This window comes from Vigna umbellata, chromosome 8, assembly GCF_029865625.1.
Source record: "Vigna umbellata cultivar VRB3 chromosome 8, Vumbellata_1.0, whole genome shotgun sequence".
Taxonomy (NCBI): domain Eukaryota; kingdom Viridiplantae; phylum Streptophyta; class Magnoliopsida; order Fabales; family Fabaceae; genus Vigna; species Vigna umbellata.
In genome coordinates, this window is record NC_142172.1 from 13,814,236 (window position 1) to 13,833,965 (window position 19,730).

Here is a 19,730-nt window from a genome sequence, read left to right on the forward strand (position 1 = left end):
AACTCGTTTCTGACCTTAGGCGATTTCTCAACAATGTTGGTCGACATCTTCATCGGGTCGTTCTCAACATCTTCATCTTCCTCTTCGTCTGGTTCAAGAACATTAGATGTTTTCTCTTCCTTTTCAAGAGTCGCCTTTTTCAACTCCTCAAGCTTAACCCTTTGTTTATTCATAATTTCATTAGGTTAATCCAAAAGTCTCCTTATCCGTTGAATCTCTTCATCTTTTTGTTTGAGTTCTTTCTCCAGGTTTTCCTTATCCACAATTGTTGCATCCTTTACCGAGATCACTTCATCCATTGTTGGGATCGGACTCTCCATGTCCACTGCATCTGAGCTCTTTGCCATAAAGAGGATTCCACACTCTTCTTCAACATCTTCAGTAACGAGATTCGTCTCCCCCTTTGTCTCGGTCTTGAAATACTTTGCAATATGACCAACCTTGCCATAGCTGTAGCACTTGCTTGATCTACACTCGTTTGCATAGTGGCCATACTTGTCACACTTAAAACACTCAACTCCTGACAGATCTCCTCGGCCTTTCCCTTGTCCTCGGTCACACCAATTTTGTTGATCGGTTTGCTCTTCACTATCATTCTCAAAATTACCTTGGCCATGTGCACCTCGTCCTCCGCCTCCTCGTCCTTTGCCGCTAGGACCTCAGCTCTGAGTAGTCTAAGTTTTATTTGAGTCAAACTGTACCTGTAGTGCTTGATCTTCGGGTTCAACCTGATCATCCCAACTCCTTCTCCTTTATTCGTGGGCTTCTAATGACTCAGCAAGTTCATCCACTGTGAGAACCGACAAGTCCTTCGATTCTTCAATGGCGCATGATGTGTGAGTACATGTAATTGCATTCATGTCTTAGTTTAGGTCATTTGCATGCATAATTGCATTCATTGAAGGATTTAGTCATGGATTATCTTTGTTTCGGATCATACATTGGCATTTTGTGTTTTTATTGTAGATTGATGATTCTAAGTGCCAAAATCACAATTTGGGAAGAATTGATATACAAGATACCAAGATGAATCCAGAGAGTTCAACAACCAAGCTGTGAACAGTCTCACAACCTGTGGAGTTACATGTGGATGTTGCTTCTAAATGGAGTTGCAAAACAGAAAGTTCAACAACTGTGCTGTGAAAGTTCCCACAACCTGTGGAGTAATCTGTGGATTCACGTAAGAAAACAGAATTAAAGCAGAGAAGAACACAGGCAGAGTGGGGAGTTTTCCATGGGCTGTGAAAGTTTCCAGGAGCAGTTATTGAGCAGTTATTGATCTCTTTTATGACTGATTTTAAAAGATTAAATTAAAGGAAAATTGGAGGAAGTTAGGGAAAAGGAAAACCACTCTCCTAAAAAGGAGGAATTGGTGGAAATGATGGGGGAGGAATGAAAAAACGTGGAAGGGGGAGACAAAAAGGGGATTCACAGACAACAAACGGGGGGCTTCTTCTTCGTCTTCTTCTTGGAGCTTTTGGCTGCAACTTTTGGCGGAACTTTTTGCTTTTGATTTTTCTTTTTCCATTATGCAGAACTAAATTTCCTTTTGTTAGTGGATTGATGTAGTGCTTTGGATTATATTTTCTGAACCTTTTTCAATTGATGTTAAGTTCATTTTAATTATCCCAGTGTTCTATTTATGTTTTAATGTCTATTCTATGAGCAGTTTCACAGTTGGGAGATTGGGAATTGCTTGCGTTTATAAATATAACAGATTAGATGCTGTCACAATTGGGAAATTGGGCAGGACTAGTTAGTTTGAATTGAGATATGATTGTTCTTCATGATCTTGTTGAATTTGTAATTGGCCTAAGGGATTGGGGATTCAAATTCAAGGGATACGTTTGCCTACTAAGGGATTAGGGGTAAACAAGCTCTAAATAAACTCAAGTGGATAATTATAATTTACACATCGATTGAAAAGGGGAGGAAATTATATGAAAAGGTATGAAATCAATTCTCTAACATTGTTTATACTATTTGAATTTCCAGCACTTGTTTATGTTCATCATTCTACTTGACAATCTTTGTTGCTCAAAATTAAGTAAATTAGTAAACTAGTACTCAACTCATTCAATCCTTGAGGACGATATTTTGTTACTACAATTACGATTGGTACACTTGCCAAACGTACATCAAGTTTCTGGCGCCGTTGCCGGGGATTGATTATTGTTGATATTAGTGATCTAATTGGCTTAAGATTTGAGTTGTAGATTTTAGGGAATTTTTGTTTTTAGTTTTGATTTTTTATTTTCAATTTTATGGTCACGTAATTGCTGTTGCAGTATTGTGTTTTTTTTAGTTGTTTATGCGAGGTACTGTTACCCCAGAAGAATTGCTTTTCGATCCAGAAATTGAACGCACTGCTAGAAGAAATAGAAGTAGTGCAAGAAGAAGAAAAAGAGAAAGAAGACAAGAACAAAGATTAATTGAACAAGAAAAGGAGGCATTAACAATGGCAGACCAACCTGTTAGAAAGACTCTTCGTGACTATTCAATGCCAAATCCTAATAGTTATCAAGGAAGCATTGTGAGACCTCCTATTCAGGCTAACAATTTTGAAATCAAGCCTGCATTGCTGCAAGTCATTCAACAAAATCAATTTGGAGGTGCAAATTCAGAAGATCCGAATTCTCACTTGGAGAATTTTCTGGCAATATGTGATACCTTGAAAATTAATGGAGTTTCAGATGATGCAATTCGTTTAAGGTTGTTTCCCTTCTCACTACGAGATAAGGCAAAAAGCTGGCTTCAATCACAACCTCAAGGGAGTATTTCTACATGGGAGGATATGGCTACAAAATTTGTAACTAAGCACTTTCCTCCTTCCAAGTCAGCTAAAATGAGAAACGAGATTACTACTTTTGTGCAACAAGACACTGAATCTTTATATGAAGCATGGGAAAGATACAAGGAGCTAATTAGGAAGTGTCCACATCATGCCCTACCAGTTTGGTTACAGGTGCATATATTTTATAATGGTCTTTCACCCTCTTTTAAAGCAATTTTGGATGCAGCAAGTGGAGGATCGTTCAATCTCAAAACACCAGAAGAAGCTTTGGAGACTCTTGAGCTAATGGCAAACAACACAGTGAATATGCAGTTTGATCGTCAAAATAGAAAAGCTGGAGTGTTGGAGGTTAATACTTTGGATGCTATCCTAGCCCAAAACAACACTGATTTGACTCAGAAGTTGGGAAATATGCAAGCAAATAATGTTAATACAATATCTCCAGTGTGTGACTTTTGTGGAGGAATGCATCAAAATGGTGAATGTCAGGCCACTCACCAAGAGGTACAAGTAAATGCAGTGGGACAACAACAAAATCAAATTTCTACCAACTTTAATGCAAATTGGAGACCCCAACAAACGAGACCTTGGAGTAATCCAATCCAATCTAACCCGCCAAGGCCTCCATATCAATATCAAGCTCAACCCAGCAATCAAGGGAACAAGATGTCTACGTTGGAAAATGCATTAGAGAAGTTAACAATGCAAACTTCTACCTTTGTGGACCAGACTTCAAATTTCATGAATGAGACAAGGACTAATTTCAAGAACCAGGAAGCTTCAATCAGAAATTTGGAGAACCAGATTGGACAGCTTTCAAGACAACTCTCAGAGAGATCTCCTGGCACATTCCCTAGTGACACAATACCAAACCCAAGGGAACAATGCAAGGCAATTCAATTGAGGAGTGGAAGAGTGTTAGAGAATGAAAAAAGGAGTGAGATGGAGAGAGAGAAAAAGAAAAGAGTTGATGAAAGAGTAGAAGAGAGTGCTGAAAAAGAAATTGAGAGAAAATGTGAGGAGAAGGAAGAGGGAGAAAAAAATCAAGAGAGTGAGAAAAAGATGCGTGAGTATGTCCCTACAATTCCATTCCCTCAAAGGTTGAAGAAGCAAGAACAAGCCAAGCAATTTGCAAGATTTCTTAATGTTTTTAAGAAGCTCCACATTAATATTCCATTTGCCGAAGCATTAGAGCAAATGCCAAGTTATGCTAAATTCATGAAAGACTTGCTGTCAAAGAAAAGGAAGCTTCAAGAAGATGAAATAATTATGCTCACAGAGGAGTGCAGTGCAATAATTCAACAAAAATTGCCTCCAAAGTTGAAAGACCCAGGAAGCTTTGTCATTCCATGTGAGATTGGAAACATAACTGTGGGTAAAGCATTATGTGACCTTGGAGCAAGTATCAATTTGATGCCTTTGTCCATTTTTAAAAGGCTGGGTATTGGTGAAGTAAAGCCCACTATGATAACTTTACAATTGGCAGACCGATCAATGACTTATCCTTATGGAATTGTGGAAGATGTTCTAGTGAAGGTGGATAAATTCATTTTCCCAGCTGATTTTGTGGTTCTTGACATGGAAGAAGATGCTAGAGTCCCAATTATATTGGGAAGACCATTCTTAGCAACAGGAAGAGCATTGATAGATGTAGAACAAGGACAATTGATGTTAAGAGTGGCAGATGAAAAAGTCACATTTTCTATGACTGAAGCAGTGAAGCACAAACTTGATAAAGAGGACTGTTTCAAAGCTGAAATAATTGAGTCTCTTGTGTTGGAGGAGATAAATTTCCTTGTAAAGCAGAATCCATTAGAGAGAACTCTACTGTCAGGAATGGAAGCAAAGGAGTTGAAAAGAGAAATTAATGATGAAGAGGTGGTGAAGTGTGCTCATCAATTGGAAGTGCTGAAGCCAATATTCAATTCCACTAGAGGAATAGAAGATTTACACAAGAGTGAAGATGGAGGAGTAGAAACGTCCAAGGTGGAATTGAAACAACTCCCTTCTCACCTTAAATATAGGTTCCTTGATGAGCAAAAGCGTAATCCAGTAATTGTGAGCAATGAACTTTCATGTACTGAAGAAGATAAACTTGTAAGGATGTTGAGGGAGTATAAATCTGCCCTTGGGTGGAAAATTGATGATTTGCAAGGTATTAGTCCTACTGTGTGCATGCATAAAATTTATTTGGAAGAGGATTTCAAACCTGTGCGGCAACCACAAAGGAGGCTCAACCCGATTATGAAGGAAGTGGTAAGGAAAGAAGTAATTAAATTGCTAGATGCAGGAATTATCTACCCAATTTCTGATAGTGAGTGGGTGAGTCCAGTTCATGTTGTACCCAAGAAAGGAGGTATGACAGTGGTGAAAAATGAAAACAATGAGCTCATTCCTACAAGAAAAGTAACAAGGTGGCGAATATGCATAGATTACCGAAGACTGAATCAAGCCACAAGAAAAGACCACTTTCCACTTCCCTTCATAGATCAAATGCTGGAGAAATTGGCGGGGCATGCATATTACTGCTTTCTAGATGGGTACTCTGGCTACAACCAAATAGCAGTAGCCCCTGAAGATCAAGAAAAGACAGCATTTACATGTCCCTATGGCGTCTTTGCCTATAGGAGAATGCCATTCGGTCTCTGCAATGCGCCTGCAACATTTCAAAGGTGTATGTTTTCCATCTTTTCTGATTTGATTGAAAATTGCATTGAAATCTTTATGGATGACTTTTCTGTATTTGGCTCTTCATTTGATTCTTGCTTAGCTAATTTAACCTTAGTGTTAAAAAGATGCCAAGAAACTAATCTAGTGCTAAATTGGGAAAAATGCCATTTTATGGAGCAGGTTTTTATAGGCGGTTTATCAAAGACTTTTCTAAGATAGTAAAGCCTATGACTAATCTTCTTGAAAAAGAAACCCCTTTTGTGTTTGATGATGCATGCATGCAAGCATTTTTAACTATAAAAGAAAAACTTGTTTCTGCTCCTATAATGACAGCACCTAATTGGTCTTTACCATTTGAATTGATGTGTGATGCAAGTGATTATGCTGTGGGTGCTGTGTTAGGACAAAGAAAAGAAAAAGTGTTTCATGTGATATATTATGCAAGTCGAGTGTTAAATGAAGCTCAAAAGAATTATGCCACGACTGAAAAAGAATTGCTTGCAGTAGTGTTTGCATTTGATAAATTCCGATCCTATCTTGTTGGGTCAAAGGTCATTGTTTACACTGATCATGCTGCTTTGAGATATCTATTTGCTAAGCAGGATGCCAAGCCACGATTAATACGTTGGATTCTCTTATTACAAGAGTTTGACTTGGAGATCCGAGATAAACAGGGGAAGCAAAATCTGGTGGCAGATCACCTTTCAAGATTGAAGCTTGAAGAAGGGAATAAGGACATCAAGCCTATTGCAGAGGAGTTTCCAGATGAAAAGTTGATGGCCATTACTTCCTTGCCATGGTTTGCAGATTTTGCTAATTTTAAAGCAGGAGGTATAATTCCAAATGACCTTACTTTTCAGCAAAAGAAAAAATTCCTGCATGATGCGAAGAGCTATTTTTGGGATGACCCCTTGTTGTTCAAAAGATGCGGAGATGGTATGATCAGAAGATGTGTTCCTGAAAATGAATTTGAGAACATCCTTTGGCATTGTCATGGGTCAGATTATGGGGGGAATTTTTTAGTTGAGAGAACAGCTTCTAAAGTGTTGCAAAGTGGCTTTTATTGGCCTACCCTTTTTAAAGATGCCCATAGTTTTGTGAAACACTGTGATAAATGTCAAAGAGTTGGCAATATTTCCAAGAGACATGAGATGCCCATGAACAACATACTTGAAGTGAGTGGAAATTTCCAATAGGGAGTTAAAAAGAATTCTGGAAAAAGTCGTGAGCTCATCTAGAAAAGATTGATCAAGAAAATTAGATGATGTACTTTGGGCCTATCGAACAACTTTTAAAACTCCAATTGGAATGTCACCATATCAGTTGGTGTATGGAAAATCTTGTCATTTACCGGTGGAACTTGAGCATAAAGCATTTTGGGCCATTAAATTGCTTAATTTTGATTTGAAGACTGCAGGTGAGAAAAGGCTGCTTCAATTGGATGAATTCAGATTGCAAGCCTATGAAAATGCCCAGATTTATAAAGAGAGAACCAAAACATGGCATGATAAAAAGATTGTGCTGAGAGAGTTTACCCCAGGGCAACAAGTTCTATTGTATAATTCCAGACTTAAATTGTTCCTTGGAAAACTCAAATCTAGGTGGTCAGGTCCATTTGTGGTTCAAAAAGTTCTTCCCTTTGGAACAATTGAAATCTCTGACCTTCATGCTGAGAGGAGCTTTAAAGTAAATGGTCAAAGGTTAAAGTTGTATTTGGGGGGGAATTTTGAAAAAAATAGGTCTACTGTTTCATTCACAGCATCACATGGTGCTGCCAAAACTGGAGGTCCTTAGTTCTTCTCATTTAAATAAAAAAAACAAAAAAAAAAACTGACTGAAGAAGAAGTGAAGAAAGGGGCTGAAGATAGTGTACCTCATTCGAACCCATCTGCAAAATTGAAAAACCCCAAATTTTGCAGGATTTTCCTCCAGCCAAATTCCGGCAGCAAATCCGCCACCGGCAAGATGACACGCCAACGCCGCCAACCACCGCAGCCCACCGTGCCTGCAATGCAGAGACCCACTGTGCCACCGCGACGCTCAATGCGGACGAAGACGATAGCACCACGGCGCCCTGGTGGACCTCCGCCGGTCGTCGTTGTCGACTCCACCGATCAGCGGACATCATCTACACCACCACTCCGTTCAGCGCCGCCACCATCACGTTCGCCATCGCCTCCATCCCGTTCGCCATTGCTAGCATCTCGTTCACCATCGTCGCCACTCCGGTTGCCATCACCACCACTCCGCTCTGATAATCAGCGTTCCGCGGCGGACTCCCATGACCCAAACCACCGAAATGCATCCTCGTCTTCCACTCCGAATTCCACTCCACTGCCGCAACAGACCACCGCTGCTGCTGAATCTGTGCGCCCTACTACAGTGCCACCAGTCGCAGAGCAACGTCCAAGGAAAAGGGCTCGTGCCTCCGCTAATTCCAATGGCATCACTTTTCAAAATACAGAACAGCGGAAGAGGTACGCCACATTACTCAAGCGGGTGATTGTGCCTACGCGTTATTGTGATGAAAATACACTGAGCACTTTAGGCATGTCGGATGAATTAAATTGGATGCTTGAGAATATTGGCTGGAGTTCTTTTGTCACTTTGAAATACCCTGCTTACGAGAAAATCACAAGGAAATTCTTGAGTTCTTTGGAAGCAGAGATATTGCAGGGAAAGGATTGTGAAGAAGGGCTGATAGCATTTAGGTTGCATAATATGTCTTATAGACTCACTTTAGCTGAGTTCAATGCAATCTTTGGTTTCCCAACTGGAAGTGAAAGGAACTATCCTAGAAGTTTTGATGCTTGGTCTTTTTGGTATCAATTTCCTAAATCAAGCTCTTTTGTCTCATCTGATTCCAAGGAGGCTAATATCCAACACCCCTGTTTTAGATATGCCCACCGCCTCATGGCTCATACACTATTTGCTAGGGGTGATAGTCATTCTGCGGTTCGAAAGTCAGAATTATTATTCTTGTGGGGTATGGTTAACAATGTTCCATTGGACTCAGGAGCTTGGTTGGCAAGGCAGTTTCTCAAGGTAGGAAAAGCATCATCTCGGTAAATAGCAATTGGTGGCCTGATCACCATTATTGCTTTGCATCTCAACATTTCTTTGGAGAATGACAAGGCAATCTCAGGAAATTCCCGAATTGATTTGGAAATGTTAATCCATAATGAGATGCTGGTGAAAAGGGAAGATCACTATTGCTTAGTCATGAGTGCTATCACAGGCTTGCAACCTCAACGTCTTCCAAATCCAGAGTTCACATCAGTGCGGGGTAAAGATAGATGGACCTTCTATGCTTCTCAATGCCAAAATCCCCCTCATCATGATCCCGAACCGTCATCTCACATACCTCCAGTTCCTCGGCCTTCTACGGCTGACACTAATGCTCATATCCAGCAGTCCCTTACTGAACTCAAAGCACAACAACTCCTACATTATCAGGAGTTCATCCAATTTAGGGACAATCAAATTCTTCATCGGCAGAAGGTGGAACAACTCTTACAAGAAGTTCTCACCAAGCTCAACTCTAGTCATCACTAATCTTGTGAGTTCTAACCCCCTGTATTTTTTTTTACTTTCCATACATTGGGGACTTTGTAAATATGTAGGCTTAGGGTGTTTGTATGTATGACATCTTACATTTTGCATGTGCATGTGCATTTAACGTTTATATGGAAATGTATCATTTTAGCTTTGAGTTCTATGTTTTGAACAATGATATTTTCTAAGCACATTGTGAATAGATTTCTGATTGCTTGTTGGGAAACTTCACACACTACACAGTGCGATTTGACACTAAGATACTAATGAAAGATAATATTTGGGGAAAAGATAGAAAATATTTTCTGTTAGGTTTCTATGGTGACACTCACTGCACTTGGTTACTAGAGAATTGTCTGTCAAAGTTTATATATATATATAAAAAAAAAACAAAAACAAAACAATAAATTGAGGGAATAAATTGACACCCCTTTGAGACTATATGTTACTGGGGAAGAGACACTCCTTTGAGACTGAGTGTGGCAAGTGGAAGACCCATGCTTAGTTGACAAGTAAGTGTTTTCTAAGTGAGGAACCTAATAGAAAATCTTTTTCAGGACACTTCAATGTCAAATATTATCTGCCTTAATGTCTTGTGTCATACCTCAATTCAGTAATTGCACTTAGGGTCCCAATAAGTTAGTCATTATGCTTGAAATTTTGTGAAGTATTGGCTTGAGGAATATCATTGTTTGAACTGAACTTGAAATCAGATGGTATGTTTCCATTTAGGTTTTATATCATTCTGTGTGCATAATCATTCTGTGTTAGTTGAATTCTCTTTGCTTGAGGACAAGCAAACGTCTAAGCATGGGGTATTTTGATGTGTGAGTACATGTAATTGCATTCATGTCTTAGTTTAGGTCATTTGCATGCATAATTGCATTCATTGAAGGATTTAGTCATGGATTATCTCTGTTTCAGATCATACATTGGCATTTTGTGTTTTTATTGTAGATTGATGATTCTAAGTGTCAAAATCACAATTTGGGAAGAATTGATGTACAAGATACCAAGATGAATCCAGAGAGTTCAACAACCAAGCTGTGAACAGTCTCACAACCTGTGGAGTTACATGTGGATGTTGCTTCTAAATGGAGTTGCAAAACAGAAAGTTCAACAACTGTGCTGTGAAAGTTCCCACAACCTGTGGAGTAATATGTGGATTCACGTAAGAAAACAGAATTAAAGCAGAGAAGAACACAGGTAGAGTGGGGAGTTTTCCATGGGCTGTGAAAGTTTCCAGGAGCAGTTATTGAGCAGTTATATGACTGATTTTAAAAGATTAAATTAAAGGAAAATTGGAGGAAGTTAGGGAAAAGGAAAACCACTCTCCTAAAAAGGAGGAATTGGTGGAAATGATGGGGGAGGAATGAAAAAACGTGGAAGGGGGAGACAAAAAGGGGATTCACAGACAACAAACGGGGGGCTTCTTCTTCGTCTTCTTCTTGGAGCTTTTGGCTGCAACTTTTGGCGGAACTTTTTGCTTTTGATTTTTCTTTTTCCATTATGCAGAACTAAATTTCCTTTTGTTAGTGGATTGATGTAGTGCTTTGGATTATATTTTCTAAACCTTTTTCAATTGATGTTAAGTTCATTTTAATTATCCCAGTGTTCTATTTATGTTTTAATGTCTATTCTATGAGCAGTTTCACAGTTGGAAGATTGGGAATTGCTTGCGTTTATAAATAGAACAGATTAGATGCTGTCACAATTGGGAAATTGGGCAGGACTAGTTAGTTTGAATTGAGATATGATTGTTCTTCATGATCTTGTTGAATTTGTAATTGGCCTAAGGGATTGGGGATTCAAATTCAAGGGATACGTTTGCCTACTAAGGGATTAGGGGTAAACAAGCTGTAAATAAACTCAAGTGGATAATTATAATTTACACATCGATTGAAAAGGGGAGGAAATTATATGAAAAGGTATGAAATCAATTCTCTAACATTGTTTATACTATTTGAATTTCCAGCACTTGTTTATGTTCATCATTCTACTTGACAATCTTTATTGCTCAAAATTAAGTAAATTAGTAAACTAGTACTCAACTCATTCAATCCTTGAGGACGATATTTTGTTACTACAATTACGATTGGTACACTTGCCAAACGTACATCACTTGAATGAGTTGAGTACTAGTTTACTAATTTACTTAATTTTTTTGAGCAACAAAGATTGTCAAGTAGAATGATGAACATAAACAAGTGCTGGAAATTCAAATAGTATAAACAATGTTAGAGAATTGATTTCATACCTTTTCATATAATTTCCTCCCCTTTTCAATCGATGTGTAAATTATAATTATCCACTTGAGTTTATTTACAGCTTGTTTACCCCTAATCCCTTAGTAGGCAAACGTATCCCTTGAATTTGAATCCCCAATCCCTTAGGCCAATTACAAATTCAACAAGATCATGAAGAACAATCATATCTCAATTCAAACTAACTAGTCCTGCCCAATTTCCCAATTGTGACAGCATCTAATCTATTCTATTTATAAACGCAAGCAATTCTCAATCTCCCAACTGTGAAACTGCTCATAGAATAGACATTAAAACATAAATAGAACACTGGGATAATTAAAATGAACTTAACATCAATTGAAAAAGGTTCAGAAAATATAATCCAAAGCACTACATCAATCCACTAACAAAAGGAAATTTAGTTCTGCATAATGGAAAAAGAAAAATCAAAAGCAAAAAGTTCCGCCAAAAGTTGCAGCCAAAAGCTCCAAGAAGAAGACGAAGAAGAAGACCCCGTTTGTTGTCTGTGAATCCCCTTTTTGTCTCCCCCTTCCACGTTTTTTCATTCCTCCCCCATCATTTCCACCAATTCCTCCTTTTTAGGAGAGTGATTTTCCTTTTCCCTAACTTCCTCCAACTTTCCTTTAATTTAATCTTTTAAAATCAGTCATAAAAGAGATCAATAACTGCTCAATAACTGCTCCTGAAAACTTTCACAGCCCATGGAAAACTCTCCACTCTGCCTGTGTTCTTCTCTGCTTTAATTCTGTTTTCTTACGTGAATCCACAGATTACTCCACAGGTTGTGGAAACTTTCACAGAACAGTAGTTGAACTTTCTGTTTTGCAACTCCGTTTAGAAGCAACATCCACATGTAACTCCACAGGTTGTGAGACTGTTCACAGCTTGGTTGTTGAACTCTCTGGATTTATCTTGGTATCTTGTACATCAATTCTTCCCAAATTTTGATTTTGGCACTTAGAATCATCAATCTACAATAAAAACACAAAATGCCAATGTATGATCCGAAACAGAGATAATCCATGACTAAATCCTTCAATGAATGCAATTATGCATGCAAATGACCTAAACTAAGACATGAATGCAATTACATGTACTCACACATCAAAATACCCCATGCTTAGACGTTTGCTTGTCCTCAAGCAAAGAGAATTCAACTAACACAGAATGATTATGCACACAGAATGATATAAAACCTAAATGGAAACATACCATCTGATTTCAAGTTCAGTTCAAACAATGATATTCCTCAAGCCCATACTTCACAAAATTTCAAGCATAATGACTAACTTATTGGGACCCTAAGTGCAATTACTGAATTGAGGTATGACACAAGACATTAAGGTAGATAATATTTGACATTGAAGTGTCCTGAAAAAGATTTTCTATTAGGTTCCTCACTTAGAAAACACTTACCTGTCAACTAAGCATGGGTCTTCCACTTGCCACACTCAGTCTCAAAGGAGTGTCTCTTCCCCAGTAACATATAGTCTCAAAGGGGTGTCAATTTATTCCCTCAATTTATTGTTTTGTTTTTGTTTTTTTTTTATATATATATAAACTTTGACAGACAATTCTCTAGTAACCAAGTGCAGTGAGTGTCACCATAGAAACCTAACAGAAAATATTTTCTATCTTTTCCCCAAATATTATCTTCCATTAGTATCTTAGTGTTAAATCGCACTGTGTAGTGTGTGAAGTTTCCCAACAAGCAATCAGAAATCTATTCACAATGTGCTTAGAAAATATCATTGTTCAAAACATAGAACTCAAAGCTAAAATGATACATTTCCATATAAACGTTAAATGCACATGCAAATGCAAAATGTAAGATGTCATACATACAAACACCCTAAGCCTACATATTTACAAAGTCCCCAATGTATGGAAAGTAAAAAAAAAAATACAGGGGGTTAGAACTCACAAGATTAGTGATGACTAGAGTTGAGCTTGGTGAGAACTTCTTGTAAGAGTTGTTCCACCTTCTGCCGATGAAGAATTTGATTGTCCCTAAATTGGATGAACTCCTGATAATGTAGGAGTTGTTGTGCTTTGAGTTCAGTAAGGGACTGCTGGATATGAGCATTAGTGTCAGCCGTAGAAGGCCGAGGAACTGGAGGTATGTGAGATGACGGTTCGGGATCATGATGAGGGGGATTTTGGCATTGAGAAGCAGAGAAGGTCCATCTATCTTTACCCCGCACTGATGTGAACTCTGGATTTGGAAGACGTTGAGGTTGCAAGCCTGTGATAGCACTCATGACTAAGCAATAGTGATCTTCCCTTTTCACCAGCATCTCATTATGGATTAACATTTCCAAATCAATTCGGGAATTTCCTGAGATTTCCTTGTCATTCTCCAAAGAAATGTTGAGATGCAAAGCAATAATGGTGATCAGGCCAGCAATTGCTATTTGCCCAGATGATGCTTTTCCTACCTTGAGAAACTGCCTTGCCAACCAAGCTCCTGAGTCCAATGGAACATCGTTAACCATACCCCACAAGAATAATAATTCTGACTTTCGAACCGCAGAATGACTATCACCCCTAGCAAATAGTGTATGAGCCATGAGGCGGTGGGCATATCTAAAACATGGGTGTTGGATATTAGCCTCCTTGGAATCAGATGAGACAAAAGAGCTTGATTGAGGCAATTGATACCAAAAAGACCAAGCATCAAAACTTCTAGGATAGTTCCTTTCACCTCCAGTTGGGAAACCAAAGATTGCATTGAACTCAGCTAAAGTGAGTCTATAAGACATATTATGCAACCTAAATGCTATCAGCCTTTCTTCACAATCCTTTCCCTGCAATATCTCTGCTTCCACAGAACTCAAGAATTTCCTTGTGATTTTCTCGTAAGCAGGGTATTTCAAAGTGACAAAAGAACTCCAGCCAATATTCTCAAGCATCCAATTTAATTCATCCGACATGCCTAAAGTGCTCAGTGTATTTTCATCACAATAACGCGTAGGCACAATCACCCGCTTGAGTAATGTGGCGTACCTCTTCCGCTGTTCTGTATTTTGAAAAGTGATGCCATTGGAATTAGCGGAGGCACGGGCCCTTTTCCTTGGACGTTGCTCTGCGACTGGTGGCACTGTATTAGGGCGCACAGATTCAGCAGCAGCGGTGGTCTGTTGTGGCAGTGGAGTGGAATTCGGAGTGGAAGACGAGGATGCATTTCGGTGGTTTGGGTCATGGGAGTCCGCCGCGGAACGCTGATGATCAGAGCGGAGTGGTGGTGATGGCAACCGGAGTGGCGACGATGGTGAACGGGATGCTAGCAATGGCGAACGGGATGGAGGCGATGGCGAACGTGATGGTGGCGGCGCTGAACGGAGTGGTGGTGTAGATGATGTCCGCTGATAGGTGGAGTCGACAACGACGACCGGCGGAGGTCCACCAGGGCGCCGTGGTGCTATCGTCTTCGTCCGCATTGAGCGTCGCGGTGGCACAGTGGGTCTCTGCATTGCAGGCACGGTGGGCTGCGGTGGTTGGCGACGTTGGCGTGTCATCTTGCCGGTGGCGGATTTGCTGCCGGAATTTGGCTGGAGGAAAATCCTGCAAAATTTAGGGTTTTTCAATTTTGCAGATGGGTTCGAATGAGGTACACTATCTTCAGCCCCTTTCTTCACTTCTTCTTCAGTCAGTTTTTTTTTTTTTATTTAAATGAGAAGAACTAAGGACCTCCAGTTTTGGCAGCACCATGTGATGCTGTGAATGAAACAGTAGACCTATTTTTTTCATAATTCCCCCCCAAATACAACTTTAACCTTTGACCATTTACTTTAAAGCTCCTCTCAGCATGAAGGTCAGAGATTTCAATTGTTCCAAAGGGAAGAACTTTTTGAACCACAAATGGACCTGACCACCTAGATTTGAGTTTTCCAGGGAACAATTTAAGTCTGGAATTATACAATAGAACTTGTTGGCCTGGGGTAAACTCTCTGAGCACAATCTTTTTATCATGCCATCTTTTGGTTCTCTCTTTATAAATCTGGGCATTTTCATAGGCTTGCAATCTGAATTCATCCAATTGAAGCAGCCTTTTCTCACCTGCAGTCTTCAAATCAAAATTAAGCAATTTAATGGCCCAAAATGCTTTATGCTCAAGTTCCACCGGTAAATGGCAAGATTTTCCATACACCAACTGATATGGTGACATTCCAATTGGACTTTTAAAAGCTGTTCGATAGGCCCAAAGTACATCATCTAATTTTCTTGACCAATCTTTTCTAGATGAGCTCACGACTTTTTCCAGAATTCTTTTTAACTCCCTATTGGAAATTTCCACTTGTCCACTGCTTTGGGGATGATAAGGGGTAGCTATTTTGTGTCTCACACCATATTTGCCCAAAAGTGATGCAAATTGTTTGTTATGGAAATGTAAGCCCCCATCACTAATGATTGCTCTTGGTACCCCAAATCTGGAAAAAATTTGTTTCTTGATGAAGGAAACCACCACCTTGGCATCATTTATTGGTAACGCAGCAGCCTCTACCCACTTAGATACATAATCCACAACAACCAAAATGTATTGGTTTGAGAAAGAGCGTGGAAAGGGCCCCATAAAATCTATTCCCCAAACATCAAAAATCTCCACTTCAAGTATGTTGTTCATGGGTATCTCATGTCTCTTGGAAATATTGCCAACTCTTTGACATTTATCACAGTGTTTCACAAAACTATGGGCATCTTTAAAAAGGGTAGGCCAATAAAAGCCACTTTGCAACACTTTAGAAGCTGTTCTCTCAACTGAAAAATGCCCCCCATAATTTGACCCATGACAATGCCAAAGGATGTTCTCAAATTCATTTTCAGGAACACATCTTCTGATCATACCATCTCCGCATCTTTTAAACAACAAGGGGTCATCCCAAAAATAGCTCTTGGCATCATGCAGGAATTTTTTCTTTTGCTGAAAAGTAAGGTCATTCGGAATTATACCTCCTGCTTTAAAATTAGCAAAATCTGCAAACCATGGCAAGGAAGTAATGGCCATCAACTTTTCATCTGGAAACTCCTCTGCAATAGGCTTGATGTCCTTATTCCCTTCTTCAAGCTTCAATCTTGAAAGGTGATCTGCCACCAGATTTTGCTTCCCCTGTTTATCTCGGATCTCCAAGTCAAACTCTTGTAATAAGAGAATCCAACGTATTAATCGTGGCTTGGCATCCTGCTTAGCAAATAGATATCTCAAAGCAGCATGATCAGTGTAAACAATGACCTTTGACCCAACAAGATAGGATCGGAATTTATCAAATGCAAACACTACTGCAAGCAATTCTTTTTCAGTCGTGGCATAATTCTTTTGAGCTTATTTAACACTCGACTTGCATAATATATCACATGAAACACTTTTTCTTTTCTTTGTCCTAACACAGCACCCACAGCATAATCACTTGCATCACACATCAATTCAAATGGTAAAGACCAATTAGGTGCTGTCATTATAGGAGCAGAAACAAGTTTTTCTTTTATAGTTAAAAATGCTTGCATGCATGCATCATCAAACACAAAAGGGGTTTCTTTTTCAAGAAGATTAGTCATAGGCTTTACTATCTTAGAAAAGTCTTTGATAAACCGCCTATAAAAACCTGCATGACCTAAGAAACTTCTTACCCCTTTTTCATTCACTGGAGGAGGTAATTGTTCTATTACTTCCACCTTTGCTTTATCAATCTCAATTCCTTTAGCAGAAATGTGATGACCAAGAACAATTCCTTCTCTTACCATAAAATGGCATTTTTCCCAATTTAGCACTAGATTAGTTTCTTGGCATCTTTTTAACACTAAGGTTAAATTAGCTAAGCAAGAATCAAATGAAGAGCCAAATACAGAAAAGTCATCCATAAAGATCTCAATGCAATTTTCAATCAAATCAGAAAAGATGGAAAACATACACCTTTGAAATGTTGCAGGCGCATTGCAGAGACCGAATGGCATTCTCCTATAGGCAAAGACGCCATAGGGACATGTAAATGCTGTCTTTTCTTGATCTTCAGGGGCTACTGCTATTTGGTTGTAGCCAGAGTACCCATCTAGAAAGCAGTAATATGCATGCCCCGCCAATTTCTCCAGCATTTGATCTATGAATGGAAGTGGAAAGTGGTCTTTTCTTGTGGCTTGATTCAGTCTTCGGTAATCTATGCATATTCGCCACCCAATTACTTTTCTTGTAGGAATGAGCTCATTGTTTTCATTTTTCACCACTGTCATACCTCCTTTCTTGGGTACAACATGAACTGGACTCACCCACTCACTATCAGAAATTGGGTAGATAATTCCTGCATCTAGCAATTTAATTACTTCTTTCCTTACCTCTTCCTTCATAATCGGGTTGAGCCTCCTTTGTGGTTGCCGCACAGGTTTGAAATCCTCTTCCAAATAAATTTTATGCATGCACACAGTAGGACTAATACCGTGCAAATCATCAATTTTCCACCCAAGGGCAGATTTATACTCCCTCAACACCCTTAAAAGTTTATCTTCTTCAGTACATGAAAGTTCATTGCTCACATTTACTGGATTACGCTTTTGCTCATCAAGGAACCTATATTTAAGGTGAGAAGGGAGTTGTTTCAATTCCACCTTGGACGTTTCTACTCCTCCATCTTCACTCTTGTGTAAATCTTCTATTCCTCTAGTGGAATTGAATATTGGCTTCAGCACTTCCAATTGATGAGCACACTTCACCACCTCTTCATCATTAATTTCTCTTTTCAACTCCTTTGCTTCCATTCCTGACAGTAGAGTTCTCTCTAATGGATTCTGCTTTACAAGGAAATTTATCTCCTCCAACACAAGAGACTCAATTATTTCAGCTTTGAAACAATCCTCTCTGTCAAGTTTGTGCTTCACTGCTTCAGTCATAGAAAATGTGACTTTTTCATCTGCCACTCTTAACATCAATTGTCCTTGTTCTACATCTATCAATGCTCTTCCTGTTGCTAAGAATGGTCTTCCCAATATAATTGGGACTCTAGCATCTTCTTCCATGTCAAGAACCACAAAATCAGCTGGGAAAATGAATTTATCCACCTTCACTAGAACATCTTCCACAATTCCATAAGGATAAGTCATTGATCGGTCTGCCAATTGTAAAGTTATCATAGTAGGCTTTACTTCACCAATACCCAGCCTTTTAAAAATGGACAAAGGCATCAAATTGATACTTGCTCCAAGGTCACATAATGCTTTACCCACAGTTATGTTTCCAATCTCACATGGAATGACAAAGCTTCCTGGGTCTTTCAACTTTGGAGTCAATTTTTGTTGAATTATTGCACTGCACTCCTCTGTGAGCATAATTGTTTCATCTTCTTGAAGCTTCCTTTTCTTTGACAGCAAGTCTTTCCTGAATTTAGCATAACTTGGCATTTGCTCTAATGCTTCGGCAAATGGAATATTAATGTGGAGCTTCTTAAAAACATCAAGAAATCTTGCAAATTGCTTGGCTTGTTCTTGCTTCTTCAACCTTTGAGGGAATGGAGTTGTAGGGACATACGCACGCATCTTTTTCTCACTCTCTTGATTTTTTTTCTCCCTCTTCCTTCTCCTTACATTTTCTCTCAATTTCTTTTTCAGCACTCTCTTCTACTCTTTCATCAACTCTTTTCTTTTTCTCTCTCTCCATCTCACTCATTTTTTCATTCTCTAACACTCTTCCACTCCTCAATTGAATTGCCTTGCATTGTTCCCTTGGGTTTGGTATTGTGTCACTAGGGAATGTGCCAGGAGATCTCTTTGAGAGTTGTCTTGAAAGCTGTCCAATCTGGTTCTCCAAATTTCTGATTGAAGCTTCCTGGTTCTTGAAATTAGTCCTTGTCTCATTCATGAAATTTGAAGTCTGGTCCACAAAGGTAGAAGTTTGCATTGTTAACTTCTCTAATGCATTTTCCAACGTAGACATCTTGTTCCCTTGATTGCTGGGTTGAGCTTGATATTGATATGAAGGCCTTGGCGGGTTAGATTGGATTGGATTACTCCAAGGTCTCGTTTGTTGGGGTCTCCAATTTGCATTAAAGTTGGTAGAAATTTGATTTTGTTGTTGTCCCACTGCATTTACTTGTACCTCTTGGTGAGTGGCCTGACATTCACCATTTTGATGCATCCCTCCACAAAAGTCACACACTGGAGATATTGTATTAACATTATTTGCTTGCATATTTCCCAACTTCTGAGTCAAATCAGTGATTTGTTGTGTTAACAACTTGTTTTGGGCTAGGATAGCATCCAAAGTATTAACCTCCAACACTCCAGCTTTTCTATTTTGACGATCAAACTGCATATTCACTGTGTTGTTTGCCATTAGCTCAAGAGTCTCCAAAGCTTCTTCTGGTGTTTTGAGATTGAATGATCCTCCACTTGCTGCATCCAAAATTGCTTTAAAAGAGGGTGAAAGACCATTATAAAATATATGCACCTGTAACCAAACTGGT

At 39.1% G+C, this 19,730-nt stretch overlaps 2 protein-coding genes and 1 non-coding gene across 3 annotated transcripts; 2 read left to right on the forward strand and 1 right to left on the reverse strand.

Moving 5' to 3' along the window:
- The first annotated feature begins 2,311 nt into the window (after positions 1-2,311).
- Positions 2,312-6,660, forward strand: LOC148194055 (uncharacterized). The gene is made up of 2 exons (XM_088097097.1): positions 2,312-5,468; positions 5,645-6,660. The coding sequence occupies exons 1-2, from the start codon at positions 2,312-2,314 to the stop codon at positions 6,658-6,660; spliced, it is 4,173 nt and encodes a 1,390-aa protein (XP_087953223.1).
- Positions 2,843-2,949, reverse strand: LOC148194056 (small nucleolar RNA R71). The gene has a single exon (XR_015781808.1). It is a non-coding gene; the product is annotated as a small nucleolar RNA R71 (small nucleolar RNA).
- Positions 6,661-6,772: 112 nt separating the features above from the next.
- Positions 6,773-7,258, forward strand: LOC148194057 (uncharacterized). The gene has a single exon (XM_088097098.1). The coding sequence runs from the start codon at positions 6,773-6,775 to the stop codon at positions 7,256-7,258; it is 486 nt and encodes a 161-aa protein (XP_087953224.1).
- The last annotated feature ends 12,472 nt before the right edge of the window (positions 7,259-19,730 follow it).

Coding starts and splice junctions, on each gene's coding strand:
- LOC148194055 (XM_088097097.1), top strand. CDS start 2,312: ATGCGAGGTACTGTTACCCCAGAAGAATTGCTTTTCGATCCAGAAATT. Junction 5,469..5,644: donor GCCTGCAACATTTCAAAGGT/GTATGTTTTCCA, acceptor TTTATGGAGCAG/GTTTTTATAGGCGGTTTATC.
- LOC148194057 (XM_088097098.1), top strand. CDS start 6,773: ATGTCACCATATCAGTTGGTGTATGGAAAATCTTGTCATTTACCGGTG.